The following is a 23598-nucleotide window of genomic DNA, read 5'->3' on the forward strand; positions in this document are numbered from 1 at the left end:
AGTGTTGTCTGAACTTATCATGCATGGATCTGTGGAAACTGAGACCCCTGACGGACATGCTAATTTAATGAAAGGTCAAGGTCTGACCTTCAGCTTTTTCACACTGTTTAAGTTCCACTGGCTTTAGTTTGCAACAGTAGTCTGAATTTTAGATTAGCACCAGTAAGGCCAACAAAAGTGTCTTTGAATATTTCACTTTAAACATCAGCTGTTTAAAATTAAAAATTATACTGCTGGACTGGATGAGGACTGCTGCCCCACTTTAACCCCAAACACTAAAAACAGCAAAACAACCTGCCGGCTGATCCAGTCTAATATGGTCCCTGCATAAAGCCAGTGAGGATGGCCAATGCTGTAGTTTTAGGCAAAGCTGACATAATGGAGTTATCGGCTCTTTGCACAGATGGCTGTAGGATTTAAAAGCAGTTTAAAAGTTAGGTTTGGGCTCAAGAATAAAGTCATCTGTTAGAGACTCTAACAGATGACTTTATTCTTTTTGTGTAGTGTTATCACGAATCTAGAGCCCAGAAGATTCGTGATAACACAACGTGACAATAGCTTCTAAAGAGAGGTTAAATCAATCAATTCTGTGGTTTCAGAAAAACTTCAGTTTTTTGACACATTCCTTTGTGTTTATTGATTAACTGACAAAATGGTTGCGCACAAACTTCAATCACGTTGGTATACTGGTGAATCAGAGCACAGGCACAGAACACATGACTCATTCTGTAAGAGATTTATTAAGGCTTCAAGTGCATGATAACAGAATAATATCACTAAATACTAAGTTCAGTATTGTAGGATACACAGATTTTGTTAATGGTAAGAATTATCACAAAGACATGTGCCAGCAACAGTACTTAACACAGAGATATATTATAATTATTTTCATATGATTTGGATTCTTTACCACAAAAGACATATGTAAATAATACAAACTTAAATGAATAGAGATTTAGATAAATAACCCATTTGACTTTAATAGATGTGATGGTTTATTGAGATGATACATCTGATGAAATTGAATCCATTTCTATTGTCACACTTGTGAAAATATACAGTAACCTGTATATTTATCCAAAAAAAAAAAAAAAGCCAAAGCAACAGTGAGCAGAATAATCTCTTTGCAAAAAAGGTCTGTCTGTACAAAATAAATAAAAGCAGAGTTATACATGAAAAGATAATTTTACACTATTTAACAATTCTAGGTACAATCTGGTTCCTTCACTGATTTCATTCCTCGCTGAGATGCAGAGGGACAAACAACAACAACAACAACAATAGCAACTCGATACAGTGTGGATAAAAGGCATCAGTTGAATGGGGTATGACACATGCAAGGAATGATTAGGTGGAGCAGGGATGTATGGCTTCTGCAAGAGTAGAAAAGAGCCGTCCTAAATATCGGAGCACATCTCGGCACACTGTTTGTCTGATATGTGTGTGGCTAGCGACTCAATGATGTCCAACAACAGCAGCTGGCTGAGAGACCTCAGGTTGGGGAGCTTGGATACCTTTGGGAGGGGAGGAGAACAAAAAAAATGAAAAAAAGAACAGCAAATTAAGATAAGACAATGAGTCAAAAATGGGGAATAAGCAGCACTTGATTGCTCATGCACAACAAAATGAAGATAAAAGATAAAAAGAAGATAAAAGCTTAACAGAAATACAGCAGAGCTAACACTCCAGTGAAGTAAAGTGAAAACTGAGTGCTTCTTTGTTCCTTTGGATAACAAACAATAATCAGAGCGACACCTCATCGCAATGTGATGAGGTGCTTGTACAGCCGGCCAGCCTGTAAACAGTCTCCTCTTCACGCAGAAGATGGAGGGTGATCCACTAAGAGGCCAAAGGTGTCAGTCTCCCGCAAAGAAGAGGGGACTAGAGGGTTAGCTCAGCTGCAGTGAGTGGGCAGCAAACCCCCAGGGCTTCGGATACAAGCCCACCCACCTTGATGAACTGGTGGACAATAATGTGGAGACAGTGCTTCTTCATGTCCAGAGCCTGGGTCTTATCAGCTGCCTCAAGAATCTGAGAGAGGATAGCGAGAGAGAAGTGAGTGAAGAAATGATTTATTTTGTACAAAAGTGAGGGACTGCATTGTCCAATTAGGTCACTGCTCCCCCTGGGAGAAAGCGCAATACCTGCAAGACATTCTCCACAGTGACGTTCATCTCGAGATTCTGCTTGCAGTAAGCCTGCAGCCTGTTGTTAGAAAACCCATAGTAATATGGTGCAGCAAACAGATAGCTGTTAATCCAGGGTCAAGGATGTAAACCAAGTTTACCGCAATGAAACTCACATTAACCAAAAAGTAAGGCCGGGTGCTTTGACAACCCATGTGGCTTAATTTTCGAAAAAGCTTCAGTGTGATTTAGAAACTCACTATATGAAACTGCAAATTTAACAACTCCATAACAGAAACATTTTAGGCCCTATTTTGTTTCTGGCATTGACATATTTATGAATTATTTCATTGTGTCCCTGAACTTATCTACTTATAAACCATTTATAAACATTAACCAACACTAACTCTTAACTTAAACATCACCATCTTCTAACTTACAGATAAAAAGTTCACACCTTTTTTATGTTAAATATTGAGTTCTTTTGTGACGAGCCAGCAGTTTTACTGTTAGTGATACAAACGGTACTCGATACAAATGTCTCTGTAGGAATATGTTGTGTTTTTTAAGGACCTGAACAGAAGAAAAGTATTGAGGTCTGTTTTTAGACAGAAATTAATTAATTAATCATTATTATTATCTAGGCTATCTTTACTCATTTCATTTTTATTTATATTTGCAGAAATGTTAAAGTTAAAAAAAAAAAACCCAAAAAACTCTACAATTGAAAAGGATACAGGGAATCCTCTGGAGGCATGTTCACGTCACCATAGTAGATATAACGCAGCATCGACTCAAAGGCCTGCTTACTCGGGACCATCTCACCAATGGATATATTTACTTGACCGTCCACGGGCATGAAGGAGCGGAACATTGCCTCAAAGTAACTGAGGAGTAACAGTATCAAAAGGATAAGTCACACCATTAAGCTGAAATGGACCATGACCAACTGTGATACAACATCAAGCCATTACAGAAAGCAATCAAATCTACTCTAGAGTAGATCTAGTAGTAGTAGACCTAGAGTCAACTATCGGCACAGGAGCATAAAATCCACATTAAATCAAATTCAGCTTAAGTAAGGTACCAAAAATACAAAACAAAAACAAAATAACCCATCCATAAAATCTACGCTGATCTACCTGGACCGAGCTGCTAGTATGGCTTTGTGTGCAGGCCGTGGGTGACCATCTAACAGCAGAATAATGTCACAAAACTCAAAGCCGCTTCCCTCCAGGTAGGCCTTCATGTCCTGCACCAGGGAGGTCCCGATGTCCACAGGCTGGTCAGAGTACACCCTAGGAGGAGGCTGCTGCTTTCGTCGCACAATCTCCACTATCAGGGGAGTGGAGAGATGCTCGAACTCTTTCGTCATGATAACCTGGTTAAAGTGTGACTCCTTAACCACAAAATTAAGGCAATGTTCCTGAAGAAAGAAAAAAAGATGTTGGTATTAGTGTCATAATAGCTAGTACTGTCAAAATTAAAGCGTTAACGCAAATCAAGCCGGCATCACGACTAACGCGGAAAAAAAATTTTTTAACGCATCTGGAGCGCAGAATGACTCAAAATCCCTGAAGTGTTTCTGTCAACGCATTTCGGGCAGTTTGTCCAAGTAGAGTTACCTTCGCACATGCGCAAATGGGCAGTAGATCTGGTAGTGACGGGGAGCTGAACCAATCAACTCAATTTGGAAGATATATAAGTTTTAAACAATCAGAAACAACTTTTTTTGAGTTTTAATGAACAAAATGTTAGCAGGACAGCATCCGTAAACTCTTGTTTGTTTATTTTCCAGACTAGAGTCATATTCATTTAACTTGGCCTCACTCCATCTTTTTACCATGGTCGTCCATGTTCCAGCCCAACAGTTTGAAAAGCAGTGAAATTAAGAAACTTTAACCACTAGAGGTCAGTATAAGACGCTTTTCAGCTGTTAACATTTAATCTGGACGTACCTTGAGCTGGTCGAGCTGCAGTTTGTTGGCATTTTCACAGACACTGAGAACATTCTGCAGGTCGACTGATGCTTCAATGTACTGCACACAGAGCTGCTCCAGCCGGGAAAGCTTAAAGCTAAGGGCCAGTTTGTACACATCCATAATCAGGAGAACATCCTGCACATGACCTGTGTAGACAGATACACACACGAATAAACATTTTCCCTCTCTTTTGCAGCAAGACTGGTAACAACCAAATGTGAGAAGCATGAGCAGAGTGGTACCTCTGCGAGGGTACTGGATCTTGTCTGTGTAGAGAAACTGCATTAAGACTTCAAAAGGCTGAGCCTCCGCTTCTCTGATGGATACCTCCAGCAGCGGCTGTGTGCCCGATGGCCTGTTGCCTGCTGGCATATCTTTTGAGCCTCCAGCTGCTCCTTCATCCTCACTGCTCTCCTGTTTTGTCTTCTGTAAGGCAGTAAAGTATGCAATTATCATTCTGGCTCAGTGAATACACCAGTGACCCATTACTCTTACAAATGCTTATATTATATATCTTGATGCCTCAGACCTACAAGCTTAGATAAATATGTTCATTAAAGCATTAAATGTGCAATATTTATGCTGCCGCACCTTTTCTGTAGTGAAAGCCTCACTGACTTTTCATAAAACTGAAATTTAGAGAATGTAGCTCATCATCCAGTCCATTACATTTCACGGGTTACTAAAATGGGGACCTTGACTTTGCGCACAATTTGGGTGAAGACCCAACTAGGTCAACCTTTAAATTTGATTCAGTTCTGACGAATACTGTAGGACTAGATATTCTTGTGAACTGTGGACCGACGACAGACGCCTCGCCATGGCGGATGAGCTGAAAATGAACTAAAATGATTACATTTGCAGCTTCACTTTGCGCATTAAGTCTGGACTGAGTTAATTTTCTATAAATATGAGTGTCTGAAAAAATACGAGCAATAACTCCTTGATTTTCCCCTTCAACACTATTGTTGGACAAATACCAAACACTAGCCTTTTATTACAGATAATTACCAAATCATTACTCTTTCTTTATGACAATATCGCCACTCTAACCTATTTCAGTGGAGATGGAAACCAACCAATCATGATGTGATCACGACTAATTGTTTCCTCTCCTGCGGTGTTCATTGTTTTAAAAAAATTTTTTAAAAAGGTGTTTCATTTCATGATGCCGCACAGCTTGAAGAGTGCAGGTTGGAGGATGTGGATTCAATTCTAAACCTTTCTGCCATTTAATATTTGAATTGTGACACAGGTGCTTGAAGTTGTGTCACCATTTCACCGTGTTTCTGATTTCCAAGATGTGGAATAGGTTACAGAGTTACATAATCAGCCTGATTTTTCATATTTATAAATATCTTCTGAGATCACTGACAGTCTTGTATGTGTCAGAGGAGATGCACTTGGTGCATTGTCCTAACCTGTCGCTGCCTATCTCGAGCCTGCAGGATTTTCTTCCGCAACCACTGACATCTTGCAGTCACTATGGCGATATGCCCCAAGACTCTCTCTTCACTCTGCAAACAAGACAACAATGTCAAGTCAGACAAGTGGAAAAAAACAACAACAACAAAAAAAAAACAAGTTTGGCAGATCATGTGCGAGTCACCATGAATTTCAAGAATTGCCTTTGGGTTTGTGAGCCTTTATGTAGCTTGCCATCACCAGTGTGTGAATGGGTGGATGACTGGATATGTAAAGCGCTTTGGGGTCATTAGGGACTAGTAAAGTGCTATACAAATACAGGCCATTCACCATTTTTATTACAAGAAGACAGTTGAGAAAGCTGGGGAAGAGGGCAGGGGGAAGCCATGCAGCAAAGGTGTCTGGGACAGATTTGAACCTAGGCCCATGCAACAACCTCAGAGCATACTGGTAACCTACTCAACCCATGTAGTTAAACCGGCACCTCACCTTGACGCTTTAATCAGCAGTTTAGAGGCTTGGCTTCCAGTTTTACAGCAATGAAAACTCACCTCGCCCAGAATAAACTCCACATCACAGAACTGACGGTTCTCCCACAGTTTGCCATAATCCTCATGGAGGGTACACTTTGGGTAGCATGAAAACTACAAAAGTGAAAGTTTTAGCAATCAATCTTAAGGCAGGACAGACTTTTTAACTATGGTAGTATATCTCAGCAATGAGGTGATTTGACACCAACCTGGAATCTGTACATCTCCCCACTGCGGACATTGTTGTCCACAGTCCCGCCAAAGATGTACATGGCATCCAGAATCACAGCAGCAGCATGGAAGAGCCTCCCACTGGGCATCTGAGAAAAAACAAAAACAAAAAAAGATAAGAGTTTAATTGCATATCTGTAAAATTCACCTACATGTGTTTTATATTCCTATCTGGGGTGACACAAAAGGAACACCATACCACTATGATTTACAATAATATAAATTGTCTTGCACAAATTTCTGCAACAAAATGCAGACTGTCTACAGCAACGAAGAATGTAAAGTAAGTAAACTCAAAATGGCTCATCACTCAACAGCTTTTCCAAACATATTGTGTTTGCATTACATTAAGAAATAGTACAATAGATAGGAATGGAGCGTACAGGAACAAAGTGTTCTCGTTTAATAATTTACTGTCCTAATAAATAATATTTGTGATATCATTCATCCACCTCCATATCTACTAACATAGTTCTTTGTGTCAACAAATGAATGATATCACAAACACAATGAACGTTTTCCAAATTTTTTCATACCTCACTGTCATGGCTGGGTTGGATCACCTCCCAGGTCTGAGAGTCAACATCATAGCAGTGCAGCTCATTGGGCAGGGTGTTGTCAGCAGCACCTCCAAATACATACAGGTGCCGGTCAAAGGCAACCATAGTGTGTCCATAGCGCCTCTGCGGAGGTGGAGGAGAGCCACGCAGCAAATGTTCGGTTGGTATACGTGTCCACCTGAGAACATGGGAGTTATGAGTGTCGGGTAATGCTGGTAAATATAGTATAAGTAGCTGAATGATATAAAAAAGGGTGCTGCTTACATGTGGCCTTGGAACTCAAACTGAAAGAGGTTGTTAGTAATTTTGGCTCCACTCTGTCCAGAAAACACAAACATCTTGTCCCTGCATACGGCGACAGGGAAGTTGCAGCAAGACGGGGGAATTTCACCACTCTGATCGATCTGATGGACACAAAGACAGAAAGACAGACATGAACAATGACCAAGAGTTTCTGAGTCTTTAACTTTAAATGTTGTTCTCTTTTGTTGTGAAAATGAATGAAACATGCCTCTTCCCAGCACGCGTGCTCTCGGTCCTGCAGACTGATGGTCCACATGTCGTTCAACCTATACGTGGGCGAAATAGTCACCAAGGTTATGCACAAAAACAAATACATCTGCAGAAAATGAAATAAAAAATTCATACATACCTGGCATTTCCATCATAACCGGCAAATATCCAGAGTTTATCACTGTAGACTGTGGCCCCATGTGCAGATCTGGCCACTGGCAAGCTGGAACAGAGATGCAGGATTTTTAGGACTAGTTTCAAATGACAACACTTAAGTATAGTCCCAGACTAAATTTTTATTTGCCTCTGTACCTCAAAGGGCCTTGCAAAGACTTAAAACAGTTGTAGATTTTGCTTGTCCTGGATTAAACTAAGCAGACTGCAAGACTGAGGATTAGAGATACTATGGGATTAATTTGAACCTTAAATTAATTTTTGAAGGAGGTGGGCTTAACTTTTATCAGCAATTTTGCGAAGAATAGAGGATTTTGGAGTTGGGGGGGCTGTCATGCTAGGACATAGTAGAAGGCAACTGTGCACAGTGTGAGGTCCTCCAAAGTTTTAGTTTAGCCAGTAAACATAAAGGCACATGCGAAACCAGCCCACAGTTTTTCCAACATATTTTATCCTCCAGACAACCTAAAGCACGGGTGTTGAACCCCAGGCCTCGAGGGTCGGTGTCCTGGAAGTTTTAGATGTGTCCTTGAGCCAACACAGCTGATTTAAATGGCTAAATGACCTCCTCAACATGTCTTGAAGTTCTCCAGAGGCCTGGTAATGAACTAATCATTTGATTCAGATGTGTTGACCCAGGGTGATATCTAAAACCTGCAGGACACCGGCCCTCGAGGCCAGGAGTTCGACACCCCTAACCCTAAAGTATTAAGGGTGGGAACCACGGAGGCAAGATACAATAATATCATGGCACACAATAACAATGTTTGGTCATTATTAAAAAGAAACGAGTTAATACATTACCTTCCCTCCACTTTCCATTCAGTCCACTGTCCTGTAGCAAACTTGTACTCAAAAAGGTCATTTTTATTTTTCAGGTTTGAATTTGAGTAAATGTCTCCAGTGTAGCCCCCTAGAAAATATCAAATTTGAACATTACAGAAATGCCACCAGAGTTTAAAATGGATAAAATGACGGATTTTTATAGATAATGAAGGATTTACCAAATACAAACATGCTGCTGCCATAGACCACAGCTGAGTGGTGGTATCTGGGGGCAGGTGGCGTTCCAGTGGTGAAAGCTCTGTGAATTATAGACATGTGTCAACTTTTATTTTATTATATGGTTAAGATTGTGTATGTTTTATATATACTCTGGCTGATTTGGTGTCTTGTATTGTAATACTTTCAAAAAGTGTCCACTGTGGAAATAAACTGATCTTTATGATTACTTTTTAGTGCTCCTTGTTCTGATACTCACTGCATGCACACTATGATGGTCTTAAAATGTAAATGGCCTATATTTGTATAGCGCTTTACTTAGTCCCTATGGACCCCAAAGCGCTTTACACTACATTCAGTCATCAGTCATAAATGTGTGTTAATCTGGGTTATTCCGTGGATTGTGATATGTATTGCAACGAAGTAAAATCAAACCAACTGCGGCTGTGAGGCTATAGCCTTACCGACACCAGGAACAGTCCTTCACATCAAAGCGAAGCAGATCATTCAGCATGTTTTTGCTGTTGGGTGACACAGAATTCTCACATACATATAATAACACATATATCTGAAAAATGTCTGCAGAAGTCTTGTAGCCCTTACCCATTATCTCCCCCGAACACATATATTGCATCTCTGTAAGCCACCACAGTGTGCTTGCTGCGCCTGCGTGAAGCCGCATGAAGTTCAGTAAAACCACAGGTATTCAGTTTGAGTGAAGATGCTGCTGCTGCTCAGCTGTCCACACCTTACCTTGCACCAACAAACTCATCGCACGGAGGGAGTCTTCTCCAGCGATGAACAGTCTCAAATGGGCCGAAATTAAGTGTCAAATATTCCACGCTGTCAGAGCAGCTGTGGTCGAAATCAACACTCGGAGCCACTTTAGTTGACTTACAGGACATGTTTTTGCTAACTCCCCGGCTCAATCAGATTTCAGGGCCACTCATCTGCAGGGACGTGAACGGTTAACGACGCTGTTAATGCCCCAGGATAAGTGCTAATACTTCTGTCACTACATGTAAATCTGGAGTGACATTGGTACTACTCTTACCCAAGTCTTCTTTGTTAAAGATTAAGGCTGTTGTCCTTCAGAGAACTGTTAGCTACAAAAAAGCTCAGCTAAACCTGGCTAGCTAGCTAGCCTCTAGCTAGTGCTACGCCCCAAAACTAGCAACATGAAGAAGAAAACGACAAGTTAACGAACAACGCTAACGTTGCGTTAAAACATCTGGCCAACCGGTTCGATACCTACGATGTCATGATATTACACAGACAAAAAAACAACACCAAGAAATCAAAAGCAGTGGTAAATCCACGCCCCCCACAACCCTGTATGTTGCGGGTACTTCACTTCCTGTAATATTAAAAAGGCGGAGTCAAAGTGCTTTCAGTCCTGTAATCTTGAGTAGTATGAAACACTATAGGTATTAACGTTAATTTACACTTTGGAGTCCTACTCTAAAAACCTGTCATAGATTTAGCACCGTCTTCAAAGCTGGAATGTGTTAAAGAGTCTTTGAAATTAAAGATTTTAAAGCACGTTAAGCAAAGAAAGAAAATAAGGAAACTAAAAAAGCTGCAGTCACTCATTGCTGCAATGAGTTTTATGTTAAAAACAAGGATATAGTGTCCACTTTCACTCTTTATCTCTGAAGCAGTAAGTGGTTCTCTGTTGTTAGCTATCTGCACTGAAACAGAGGTTAGATAACTTTATAAATGAGGGTTTTGTGGAGGATGGCCTGTTTGAGTCAGGTGCCCCAGTGGCTCACCAAACTGACAAGCAGGAGTCAGACAAAATCCCCTCTGTGTTTGATTTTTCCTTGTCTGTTGGGTTGGACACACCGAGCAGAGAAATCTCAATTCCAATGAAGTCAGAAATGAAAGGTGTAATCTTTTAATTATCAATAATGGCACAGTGTAATATGTCAAATGTCGTTCATTTCAGGTTTTATTTGTCAAATTTTAATTCCTGTCAAGGGTTACATATTTTTTTCCATTACAGTACATCCTGATATGTAAAACCGTAGACTTAACAGTGTTTCTAAGTCTATAACTGTCTTAGCACAAATGTTAAGGACATCTCCAAGCAATGAAAAAGTATTGTGATCATGCAGTTTTTGTTAAAAACATAACCATCCTCATTGAACTTTTCATGTTTTATTTTTTATTTTACAACAGCAAATAGCATTGGATTTAATTACAATCTTCTAACACTGATCTTCAAAATAAATGCTTTATTAGGTCCGTTTGGAACCACTATAATTTTGAGGCATTATCGGCACCAAATGCTCATTTTAACAGGAAACTTGTGAAATGTTATTCACCCATCCATAGGCTGATACAATATGGCCATTTATCTTAACCCACCATTTTTAGGAACATATATTTCTCATTTATTTTCAGAGAAGTTGAGCCGTCGTGTACATTCATTCAGAATAATCCCAGGGCATTCAACAAAATTAAATGGTTGTTTTAAATAAACAATATTACATTTCATTTTATTCTGAGACTTAGCTTATCATATATTGCTAGTAACAATGGATTATTGTATGGAGGACAAAATCAGGAAATTGCACATTAGTTAAAATCAAATCATTAATAATACAAAACACTAAGAATAAGCAATACCGAATGGAAAGAAATACTGACTAAATATTATAGGTGAATTTACAAACATAAATTAATGAAATGAAATTGCATTTCTTATGAGTGGTTCTGATAATAAGGCCGTGTAGACATCCGAGTGGTGTTTGACACTCTTGGTCATTGTACATTTAGGTAGGACCTTACTTGACAGACACATGTTTTAGGTTATTTTCCTGCTCTCTACACAAGTCACATCACATTGTCACTTTACCTCCCAAAACAACTGGCAAGAGCAACACATTATTGTTGATTATCATTGAGATTTAAGCAGCAAACAAAAACGGAACAGTAAAGTTCTCACATGAAGAAAATGCAACATTTATCCTATAAAATTAAGGTATTTTTACTGCTAATTACATCATTTTTAATGGCTCTTTCATTTATAGATTCTTCTGTTGTTATTTATTAAACATATTACATGACAGACATGGAGAAACACGTTTATAGTTGATAACATTAATGATGATTTGATTTAGAATTTGTAGTGATAGGACTCTCAAGTAGACTGATAGCTAATGCCATTCGTTTAAAAAATATATACACACACACACACACACACACATATATATACACATATACATACATATGTATATATACATACATACGTGTATATATACATACGTACGTACGTATGTACATACAGACATACATACGTACATATGTATATACATACATACATACATATATATAAATAAGAGAGAGAGAGAGATACTCACATACTTTTTAACATCATGACTGATTTTGTCCTCCACAGATTTGTTGCATATTTTCACATATATTTCAGTCCTTAGTGGGGAATCAGTCAGTGAAATGTTTTGACTTTTTCAGGTGAACATCAAAGACTTCATTTACTTCAAACCAACTGATATTCCTGCCATGTTTTCAAAATGCTCAGAAGTTTCTCAGGGATGTAAATAAATATTTCTTATCAATCCATCAACATGCTTTAGAACGTCATTGTGAACTTCATAGTTACGTCAAGTGCTCCATTAGAACAAGCTGACATCTGGGAGTAAGAACAATTAAATGGACTCATAGTGGAGAATACTAAGCCTCGGCTGCATGCAGTAAACTGATTCAGTATTTGTAGAGCATAACTTTTTTTTTTCATAAGCTCTCATGATGTACATCACAGTGCACAATGATGTACAATTCAAACAGGCAAAGAGACAGGAAATATGATACGTCATTAACCTCCCATTCTATCAGCCATGCAGTAATTCTTAATACAGTGTTTCAGATTTAAATTGGCCTCTGGTGCTCACACACTCAGTTACCAGTTAATTATATCTCGGACATGGCCCCACAACTTGGTAATCCAAAGGTTCACCCCAAGCTCTGTTAAGTACTGAATCTCAGGCATTAACATCTTACGACACAGCTTCCGATGTGCTTTGTCTATATTCTTTTTTAAATTATAGCCCATGATAGACTTCTCTCCAATTGGCTGCCAGGGCTGCATGTCTGTCTCTTGGATGCTGCCAGCTTCTACAGCATGGCCACCCTCAATGCAGATAGATGTCATCTCTTTGTTCCTCTTCTTGAGCTCTGCCACATCCGCAGCCATACGCTTCCGCCCGTACGCATCTACTTTCTTCCAGAAAGTTTGATTAAAATGCTGGTATAGCTTCCAATCAATAGCATTCCACTCAAGGGCTCTAGCTCTCAGCTCAGGAGTAAATTTAGACACAGTGGATCCCTTACGGATATTGAGCTTAAAGAAGAGCAAATCATCCATCTCCCAGCAGAGGGCATCCTTTAGCAGGATGAGTGATTCCTCAAAGTGTTCCACTAACATGACCAGCTGAAAACGGTCACTGATGAATTTGATTCCTTCTTCCACTCGCGGATCATTCATATCCAGAGAGTTGTCCAGTCCAAAGTCAAAAAACAGCAGATTCTTGAGGTAGTAAGAGTTGAAACTCTCTGGATCAAAGTACTTGTGGGGATCACGTAGGAACTCAGTCAGCTTGTCGTCACCTGGTATCTTCCAAGTAAAAGGCACCAGGCGGCCAAAGTAGTGGAAGGAGGATTCAAAAAGCTCTGCAGGGTCTCGCAGAATGGTGATGTAGGATGTGTCCACAGGCAGCAACTTGGACACTTCAGGTGCATTGAAGCGCATGTGATTACAAATAATATTGAAACACATTCCCGGTCTGTAGTCTTTAACCTGGGAGCGCTGGAAAAGAGATGGGTAGAAGAAGTCATTTCTGCTTTCGGGAAAAGCAAATTTGAGCTGGTGTTTCTCTCCAAATCGGAAAAGGATGTTAAGGAAGGTGCTGCTGGCTGTTTTGTGGGTCTTCATGAACATGATATCAACTTTAGGAGCACAGGTGTAGGCAGTGTCTGAATTGTTGATGGTTGGTTTGGGGTGGGACTGTGTTGGACGGTGGGTGCAGGAATAAGGCACCGGAACCCTACATAGATGAAAAGGAGAACAAACTATAAAGACATATGGGGTTTTGTGGAAATTATCTCTAAATGATGTGACACAAAATAAACAAAAGCATCAACCCATCGCACTTGAGAAACTAGAAAGAAAATATTTGTTTTTAAAAAAAAACTTCAGTTTTGCATTTTTTAAATACTTAAATAATTGAATGTGAAATATATTCCTTGCAGACAAATGCAAATTTTACATGAGGGTTTCTACAGAACACATCCACACCATCTTACTCAGGCAGACTGAAGTGGACCTGTGAAGTGGAGAGGCAGTAAACAAAGATCATGCAGCTTGTCAGGAATGTACCCAGGACCAGGCTTTTGCACATGGACCTCCATTGGATTCTTTGCTTGCCAGTCATGGTCCAGCAGAAGAACAGCTCACCTGAAACGCAGAACAAATCTCTTCTTCATCCTCATAATATGAGGTCTGTAAGATGAAATGGGGCCTGATTATTCAAAATCTTGTAGGATCATTCGATTCTGGATTTGACAAGGAGCCAATCAAGAGAATCCAGTAAAGGAGAAATATGCTCTCTCTTTCTAAACCCGGTCAATACTCCTGCTGCAGCATTTTGGATCAACTGAAGGCTTTTCAGGGAGTTTTTAAGACACCCTAATAATAATTAATTACAATTAAAATTGCAATTAAAATTGCAATTAAAATAATGACAGTAGTCTATAGTAATAATCAACTTGTTTCTCATCACCACAGGACAGGATATTTTTAATTTGAGAGATATTGTGCAAATGGGAGAAAGCGTCTACATATTTGTTTAATATGCACATTGAGCTACATATTCTGTTCAAAAACAACTCCAAGATTCCTCACAGCGTTACTGGAGACCAAGGTAATGCCATCCAGAGTAAGCATCTAGTTAGAAAACGTCTAACCATCTATATAAGATTTTTTGCGCATTGTACAATACAGCATCATGGATAGATAAAGTTGGGTATCATCTGCATAGCAGTGAAAATGTATGCTATGTCTTCTATTGATACTGCCTAAGGGAAGCATGCATAAACATAACTGGAACTAATACAAAACCCTGTGGAACTCCATAATTAGCCTTAGTGTGTAAGAGGACTCTAAATTTACATTAAAAAAGTGGAGTCTGTTAGCTAGATATGATTCAAACCACTGCAGCGCAGGGCCTTTAATGCCTATGGCATGCTCTAATCACTGTAAAAAATATTTTTGGTCAACAGTAATGACAACATGCTCTGATTGCTGTAATAAAATATTATGATCAACAGTATCTAATGTTGCTCTGAGATCCAGCATGGCAAGTCCACTATCAGAGGCCATAAGAAGATCATTTGGAACTTTCACTAATGCTGTTTCAGTACTGTGAGGGGCTGGAGTTAACCCAGAAAGATCAACTGGAGAAAAAGACTCTAGATAAATATCAATGGTATTGAAAGAAGCTGTACACAATGTAATGTTTTTAAAATGGTCATGAGTATTTTTTTCTCTAATGGATAAATTTTTAGGCAGCACAATAGCAGGGTGGTTAGCCCTGTTGCCTCATGGTGAGAAGGTCCTGGGTTCCACCATCTTCTGCCTTTCTGTGTGGAGTTTGCATGTTCTCCCCGTGTCTGTATGAGTTACCTCAGGGTACTTTCCCATAGATTTGAATGTGAATGCAAATGGTTGTCTGTCTCTTTGTGTTAACCCTGCAACAAACACCTCTCATCCTACGGTAGCTGGGACAGGCTCCAGCACCCCTGTGACCCTGAATTTGCCAAGTGAAAGAATGGATGGATTTTATTTGCAAAGAAATTCATGAAGTAGTTAAGATTAAAAGAATGCTTGACTCAACAGAGCTCTGACTTTTTGTCAGCCTGGCCACAATGATGAAGAGAAACCTAGAGTTCTTATTTTCTTCTATCAGTGAAGACGAGTAAGATGTTCTAGCTTTGTGGAGCGCTTTTGAGAAACAAACTACTTTCCAGGCTAAATCATGATCTTCTAAATTAGCGAGACAACATTTACTCTCCAGCTTACAACTTATCTGTTTTAAGGTGTGCATTTGAGAGTTACACGAGGGAGTCAAATATTTTCTAATTTGAGATTCTCTTTTCAGAGGTTCTACAGTATCCAGATTCAAATGCATTGAAGATGTAAAATCATTAACAAGATAATCAATTCTGTGAGATTAAAGTTCAGGTACCTGCTCTGCACTCTGCTGGCACAAGGCACTGAAGAAGATAAAACTGGGGGAATTATATCTATAAAGTTAGTTACAACCAGTGTTGGTCAAGTTACTTGAAAAAAGTAATCAGTAACAAATTACTGATTACTTCCCCCAAAAAGTAATCCCGTTACTTTACTGATTGCTTATTTTCAAAAGTAATTAATTACTTAGTTACTTTTTTAAAACACGATTTACAACCTGAATAGGTGATAAAGCGATAGATCTTTCAGCCCAATTCTACTTTTTCTACATAATCCATCATACAAAATGTAATCAAATGGAAAGGTCCCTTTTTAAAACTTTTATTAGTTTTAATCTTTTAACTTTATGCATCAAGCAAAAATTTGATTATATGCAACATTCTCTGACTGGAAGAAATTTGTTTAATATTCAAACCTATTTTGTGCACATTCCAGCACATACATTTTTTTTTTGTGTGTGTTTACACTCAGTCTTTCAAATAGATGCAAGTAAAACACAGAAGAAAATAAATAAAGTCAAAGACTAGCGGTCCTGTTGCTCTATTTTCACCTGTAAAGCAGGAGTTGGGTAGGCGGAGGTTTACCCTGGTGCAGGTGTGGCACAGCGGTCAGTGGAAGAATCCGCGAATTTCTCTGTGAATTTCCCATTACCTCGCAGCGCACTCGGTGCTTGCTTGGATGTTTAGGGGTTTTTTTCGCTGTAAAAAGAAGTTTTCTTCCCACGCACAACGGACATTAATGTTTTTGTCACTTTTTATGGAATCAAACTCAAAGTAAGGTCAGTACTTCCACACTTCCGCACGCTCATACTCTCTCCCGCACTTGATATGTTATCCATTGTTGATCTGCACACAGCTGTTGTCACAAACTCGCACTTGCTTACGTCACTGTCATGAGACATTCTCGCAAAAAAAATCACGGTTTTAGTAACGCAGCGTTCCTACGGGAAAGTAATGGTAATCTAATTACCGTTTTTGCAATAGTAATCCCTGACTTTACTCGTTACTTGAAAACGAGCAACGCGTTACTTGTAAGTACTTGTAAGTAACGCGTTACTGCCCATCTCTGGTTACAGCACCTTCAAAAAGACATGTACTGTAATGAAATGTATTCCCCAATTCTGTGTGATCCTTTATTGTAAATTTAAATGTTGGAAAATATCCGACAATAGAGGGTTTTGGGGAAATATTGTTAAATGTTCAGTTTCTGTAGAATAAGTTAGAAGAAGACCTAGAGTGTGGTTAAAGTGGTGGATGGGTTCTTTTACATTTTGAGAGAAGGTAGTCAGAGGTTAAGTTTAAAAATGCCATCCAGAGGCTTTCGTCTTCAGTATCTACATGTATGTTAAAATCACTCACAATAAATATTTTATTTGAGCACTAAATCAGATAAAAAGCCTGAGTAATCAGATGGAAACTCCGAGTAAGGTTCAGGTGGATGATAGATAACAACAAATAAAAAGTTATTATACAGTTAGTATAACTCAGGGGTGCTGATTCATTTAAACTAACATAATCATCCTGCTGTAACCAGGTTTCTGTAGGGCATGGTGAATCAGTTTGTTGACAAATGATTAATGCATGTTCTAACAGGGAGTTAGAACATGCATTAATCTCATATCTCACTGTTTTACTCTTTGGTACAGTTGTATGTGATATATTGGTATATTGGTCCAAAGTGGGATGTGTGTCATCTGTCTTAAGACCAGGTTTGCCCTAGAAAGTTTCCCAGTTATCTGTAAAACATACATAATTATTTTTGACACCACTCAGACAGAAGGCAAATTAAGAAAAACATGCAGCTAAACACGTCACTACTGGTGCGAATGGGGACCAGAGAAAGCTGCAGAGTTCGATATTCTTTTGGCAAAGTTACACACTGATTTAATATTAATTTTAGTGACCTTCGATTGACTTAACCAAGTGTCTTTACTGTTGATGTGAATTATAATTTTACAAATTTATGTTTATCTTTAGCCAGGAGTTTTAGGGTTCCCTCAGTGTTGCCTGCTCTGGACCCTGTAAGACAATTATCTATGGTTGCTGGTTTCTCTAGCTTCACGTCTCAAAACAGAATCACCAAGCAGAATTTGTTCCTCAGCGGGTGTGTCGCTGACACAGCATAACAAGAACACTTGAAATGATTGATTTAGATAGTTTCTTGGTTATTTAATTGTAATTTGATTACAGGGACTATAATCTTTGTTCGGTTGTGTGTGCAGAAGTGCACACAAAAGCAAAGTGAAAAGAAAAATGCACCACAAAGGCAGGTGAAAGTTGCATTTGTCATTTAGGAAAGGAAGCACTGAATGCGTAGCTTTAACGGTGGTTTTGGTACATGTATTGCTCAGTGGGAACACTCTGACAGAGGGCAGGAACAACAGCTATTTTGGTTTAAAAAAAAAATTAAAGAAGCTCACTAATAGCAGGTTTACAAACCAGTAATTTTACATGGACAGCAGTGCTATAGTGTGGCCTATAATTTAAGGTGCTAAAGAATATGAACCCACAGGGAAAGGTTACACTTACATAGTTAACCTTGGCTGTCTAGTTTATTTAGACAGAGTTTCACTGAGATTAAGATCTCTTTTTCAACAGAGACCTGTCGAAGAGCAGGTAGGTACAGATCAATAAGTACAATCTTTCAAAATGCTCCAATGAAGTCAGTGAATGTAGTTTCACAATTTGGTCCAGCTTGTTCAAATACATAAGCAGCAAAGTATTTCCACCTTTTCCAAGTTGAGTGTGAATAAGCGGTAACATACTACATACTGTATATAATGTAATTGTATCTAATGAATATTTTAAACAGAAAGAATTTGAACTGTATGAGGAATGACAAAACAACATATTTGTTTCTCAGCTTCCTGTGAAATAAATAATGCATCAACACGGAAAGTGATATTGCATTCCCTCCTGCAGACTGCGATAAGGCGAGCCATCTGCTCACTCAGCTACATAAGTAACGAGTTGAAACTCACCACCTGGAATTTGTAACATTATCTGAACCAGTGTGAACCCAATGCATATACATTCTTTTAATTAAAAATTAACGACAGCTTAGCAAAACATAGTATTCTTTGGTATCAACTTGTCAACCACTAGTGGAATAAGATCGCTTAGAGAGAAAATTACCAAATTAAACTACCCCTTTCCACCCCCAATCCTCAAAAGGTTTTGTACAGTTTTGTAGTTTAGTCAAATGGTTCCTAATCTGGGGTGGGGCCTCTGCAAAGTGTCTCAAGCAGTGTTGGGTGTAGCGCATTACTGTAATTAAATTACTCTACTTTTTCAGTGGAAAAGTAACTGATTACTGTTCATATTTAGGTATTTTAATTACAGTTACTTACAATGTACTTGCGTTACATTGTAAAATAATTAAACTCGCTGAATATCATTATTTAATTTCAATAATTTATCTTCTTAAGGTAAAAGTAAACTCTGCCGCTTTAACATCACTGTAGTGCAGGTTCACGTCATTTCGCGCCACTTTGCTGCATAGTCGTATTCTAAAGCGGAAGATGTCGGACTCTGCTGGAGCCTGTGGCTCTTTTATGAAATGGACATATTCCCGTCTCTTCACTTTTCTGAAACAAGCAGACAAGAATATTACAGTAATATGTAAAAACTATCGGCTGCTGTTAATAGCACGAGTAGTCTACTGAAGCGCCTGACACGAGAGTATAGACGAACACTTCTGAGTGATCCTTGTTCATCATCCATGGATAACGCCGCGGCAACTCCTGCTAAGCAGGCAAAACTTGATTTTACTTCAGCAGCACAGAAAGCGTCTGAAGGTGAGCTTAAAAAATAATTACAGGCTACATTGTGGAAGAGATGCTACCGCTGCGTACTGTAGAGTCTCCATCTTTAAAAAAAATTATTTATTATTTAAAGAGTTTCATTTCTATTGTTTGTCCACTCAAGGTTTATAGGGATTTTAAGAAGTATTTAGTTAAATTACTTATTGAGTAATTAAGTTACTTTTCAGATACAGTAATTAGATAAGTATTTTAAATACAATATTGATTAAGTAATTAGTAATTAGTAATTAATTACTTTTTTAAAGTAACTTACCCAACACTGGTCTCAAGATATGTGAGTGAGCACAAAATTAATAAAGAGTGTGAGTGTGTATGTGTGTGGGGAGGACTTTTCAGACTTATAGTGAAAGAGAGCAGGAGAAGAATTAGAAATATAGAAGTACAAGGACTTACAAGAAGTACATGTACTTTTGGTAACAGTTGTATATATGAATTATACAGAGCTGACCTCCTTACGGACAGAAGCATTCCAGAATGTTTGGAGCTCTCCAACTGGAGAGATTCTCGAATGTTTCGGAGTTGTAGGAGTGTTATGGCCTGGCCTGTAAATGTTCCAGTCAGTGACACAGGGAGGCATTTTGCCAGCATAGGACAGCTCTGTGTTGTGACAGAACTAAATTGCCTGTTATGTGCTGCTGCTGCTTCATAGACATGTCATCACTGTGCAACTCTGTTTCAGTTGCTGTTTACATTCTTGGATTACTGGTTCCTCTACCATCATGGCGTCAATTAAACACCATCCCACACAATAATTTTGTCTTCGTGAAGTAACAGCATACACAAAAGTTGCTAAAAATTATATTTTTATGTATAATGTAGAAAGATAAACCTATTACAGTGACCATTCTAATAACAGCTTTAAATTAGGTTTCCATTAGAAAATGATCATCTGCGTCCCCTCCTTTTCTGATCAAAGCATAACTCCTTAAATATTTTTTCTTTTAGTCATTATTAGGGATGGGTACCGGTGTCGGTTCTGACATAAACGGTAGTAACCAGACCGAAAAGCAGCGCACATTTCGGTGCTTTTTTTCCCCTGAGCTGTGATACACCTCTAGCCAATCATTTTACGTTTCCGAGGATAGTAGGTGGGTCCAGGTACGTACGTTCTTTTAGAGCAGAGCTACAGATTAAAAATGTCCAAGGCAAAGCGGTCAAAAGTCTGGCTGTACTTCACAGCAAAATATGCAAACTCAGCAGCCTGCAACAAGTGCTTTAAGCTGATACTGTGATACTGTCAAAGGAGGTAACACCTCAAATCCGATGAAACACCTGGCGACGCATAGCGTTTTTTTAAAAGCCGAGAAATGCGCCGTATTTGATAGCTTGCTGTGAGACCTCACACCGAGCACATCTACTGCGGGTGGGTTGCCTGTTATGCAACATCCCCCAAAAACACGAAGAGGAGAGTCCTGGCCCCTAGCCCTGCCAGTGTAGCAGAAATGATGACGGATGATGGCAGCAGCAGCCGTTCTTCTCTGCGTGAGTAGCTTAATGTTGTTCGTGTGTAATTTACGTTGAGTAGGCTAACCACGTTATTATATTAATGCATGTAAGGTGAACTAGCAAACATCATCATAGCTACATGCGGCTGTCCTCTTGTTTGATGGCAGATACTCCCTTCACCCTGGCCAAAAAGGCTAAAATGACCAAAGAAAAAGTGGAAAACAGTTAAACATGAGAGTTTTAGGACAAAGTTTGTGTTTTTTCCATTGTTTAAGCACTGCTTCCAGCCAAGAGTGATACCATATATGCCCCATAGCTGCAGAAAAGGCTAACATTGTTATCTTTTTACGAAAAACAGCTGAACATGAGAGGTTTTTGGACCAATTTTGTGTTCTCCATTCTTTAAGCACCGGTTTGAGCACCGGCACAGTTTCAAAAGTACCGATTTGGCACCGGTATCGGATAAAACCTAAACGATACCCATCCCTAGTCATTATAGTAAGTCACACATGGCAGTGTGCGTTTGTCTGTCCTGAACTGAATCTGACAGTGTTTTTGCTGCTTTAGAGAATCCTGACTGTGAAGTACGTCATTGCTTCTTTTGGACTGAGGCCAACTTTCGAATGAGGTTTAGAGCAGATCTAGCAAAAAGTCCATGCAGAGAAAAGTAACTGTGTTTGAAGTTGGGAATAGATTGTTCGCCTGCAAAGGTGCAGTGAAAACATTTCCCACAATAATATCAAAACACTAGCCTGGATAAATAAAAACTCCGTTGTGAGGGTAATGTTTAGATTTTCACTAAAGCTTGATTTATCAAAAATGCATCCCTGGGTAGGATCAACATTAGCATTATTTCACTTACTTTCCTGAATGTTTCCTCATCTATCATGGCTCTTAAGCTTTGCATAGCTGGACTACAAAGTTTGTTTTTTCCTCTCTCCCCCATTTATATGAGAAGGAATTGAAAAGAAAGAGCATAACATTGTTTTAAGAGTAAACATTAAGGGTAACAATTACTAGATTTAGTTGAATCGCTGCATTTCGTGCAAAAACACTGGAGAAAAGGTGTTGGAAAAGTACAACATGCTTAGAATTGAGATTTACTAAAAGATTATTGTGAAAAGAGCGGAGAAGAAATTCTTACCCTTATGCGCAAGTCCAAAGACAAACTAGTGGTAATGGTAATTTATTGACAATCGTTTAGTCCGCCCAGTTCCCAAAAAGTGAATACAAGTTCATCTCCCTCTAACGGCTGTCCTTGTATCTTGATTCAGACAAAAACATGCCACTATTGACCCAGCACGGTCCTGCTGTCCTATCACATGTCCTGTGCAGCGCAGCTCATTCATCTGATTGCAGTTCCTCTTCTCTTCTTTCTCTCCGCCTCTGTACGCACACCTGATGCTTTCAGGCAGCCAGCTGCCTCCTCCCTCAACTTGATTCCAAAACTGATCACGCTGAACAAAGCACTGCAGGGAAGCTCATCAAGCCACCTGTGACGTCAGTAATTGTGTCAAGGGACAAGCACTTGCTAGGAAGCGTAAAAGAGGAGGGGTGAGAGGGAGGGAGGTTGAACTGGTGAGGGAGGAGTGAGACTGTACAGTGCCTATTCAGTGTCTACATACAAAAGACCATTGAGTGTAGACACTGGAGTCTGAGCTGCAAGCTGATATGAGGGGTAGAAAACAGCATAAGAGAAACAAATGTAGAAATCCAGAGCACAAAGACCGAGTGTACTAGTTGATCAAGGCTGCCGAGTATGTGTTGTTAAATTTTACACCACAGATCAGATATTTGATATTTATTTCACAACAAACCTGCACATAAGTTTTTCCAGCTTGTATTTACAAAGGATTGATCTTTTAAATCTCCCTTATCTTTATCTGCAATTCATTAACTAAAGGCTATCGATATTTTAACTCTACATACAAGTTATACCACACGGTACCTTCTGATGTGAAACTGCCATCCTAGGCAACCATTTCAGCAGAAAGTGAACATTACTGGAGCGACAAGTCTATCTGGCTTTGTGTACAGATACTGCAATACGCTGTCAAGATACCGCCCAAAAAAAACTAAACAAAAAACAAAACCACACTACACATGAACTCCATCTTCCTCTAAACTGATTTCTCGGTTCTTGGAAGGCAGACTTGAGCTGTGCTGGTCAACCCACATTCATCAAGCTCAGGCACAACACCGTTTTTGTTCAGCGGGGAGTGGTTCTGCCTGTAGGCAAACAGAGTGCTAGGCTGAGACTTGAACTGGGTGGGCTTGTGAGGAATGTAGATTTGGGTCCTAGGCAAGGGATGAGAGGCTGCAGCGAGTGTCAAACTGTGTGAGGAAACCAAGGAGCGGAGGGGTATGATGGGTGTAGCCTTTGCCCTCTGAGATGGTGCTTTGGTCTTGTGGTTCTTCGTCATTACCACCCACTACTTAAGTGTTAACCAATCAGCAAAGAGGTTCAACCGACAGCAGCAGCATGACCTGAGCCTCTGCAGATGTGAAATCTTAAG

At 39.3% G+C, this 23598-nt stretch overlaps 2 protein-coding genes across 3 annotated transcripts; both read right to left on the reverse strand.

Annotated features, from left to right (window-relative positions):
• Positions 1 to 721: 721 nt before the first annotated feature.
• Positions 722 to 9910, reverse strand: lztr1 (leucine zipper like post translational regulator 1). The gene is made up of 20 exons (XM_026188256.2): positions 9598 to 9910; positions 9297 to 9493; positions 9147 to 9209; positions 9008 to 9064; positions 8546 to 8625; positions 8346 to 8454; positions 7507 to 7590; positions 7366 to 7423; positions 7119 to 7258; positions 6831 to 7032; positions 6273 to 6383; positions 6085 to 6177; positions 5530 to 5625; positions 4351 to 4534; positions 4085 to 4254; positions 3269 to 3552; positions 2864 to 3013; positions 2145 to 2250; positions 1951 to 2031; positions 722 to 1514 (listed from the first exon to the last, which is right to left on the reverse strand). The coding sequence occupies exons 2-20, from the start codon at positions 9446 to 9448 to the stop codon at positions 1398 to 1400; spliced, it is 2337 nt and encodes a 778-aa protein (XP_026044041.1). The 5' UTR covers positions 9449 to 9493; positions 9598 to 9910; the 3' UTR covers positions 722 to 1397.
• A 566-nt stretch (positions 9911 to 10476) lies between these two features.
• gal3st1a (galactose-3-O-sulfotransferase 1a) lies at positions 10477 to 22361 on the reverse strand. 2 transcript variants are annotated; one of them, XM_026186975.2, is made up of 3 exons: positions 22227 to 22361; positions 13869 to 14019; positions 10477 to 13609 (listed from the first exon to the last, which is right to left on the reverse strand). In XM_026186975.2, exons 2-3 carry the CDS (start codon positions 13994 to 13996, stop codon positions 12466 to 12468), a joined length of 1272 nt encoding a protein of 423 aa, XP_026042760.2. In that variant the 5' UTR covers positions 13997 to 14019; positions 22227 to 22361; the 3' UTR covers positions 10477 to 12465. The 2 variants fall into 2 exon arrangements, with proteins under 2 accessions (XP_026042760.2, XP_080165313.1); XM_080309187.1 differs by lacking the exon at positions 22227 to 22361 and adding an exon at positions 16364 to 18342.
• Positions 22362 to 23598: the final 1237 nt, after the last annotated feature.

The sequence above is a fragment of the Astatotilapia calliptera genome, chromosome 12 (assembly GCF_964374335.1).
Source record: "Astatotilapia calliptera chromosome 12, fAstCal68.1, whole genome shotgun sequence".
Classification (NCBI taxonomy): domain Eukaryota; kingdom Metazoa; phylum Chordata; class Actinopteri; order Cichliformes; family Cichlidae; genus Astatotilapia; species Astatotilapia calliptera.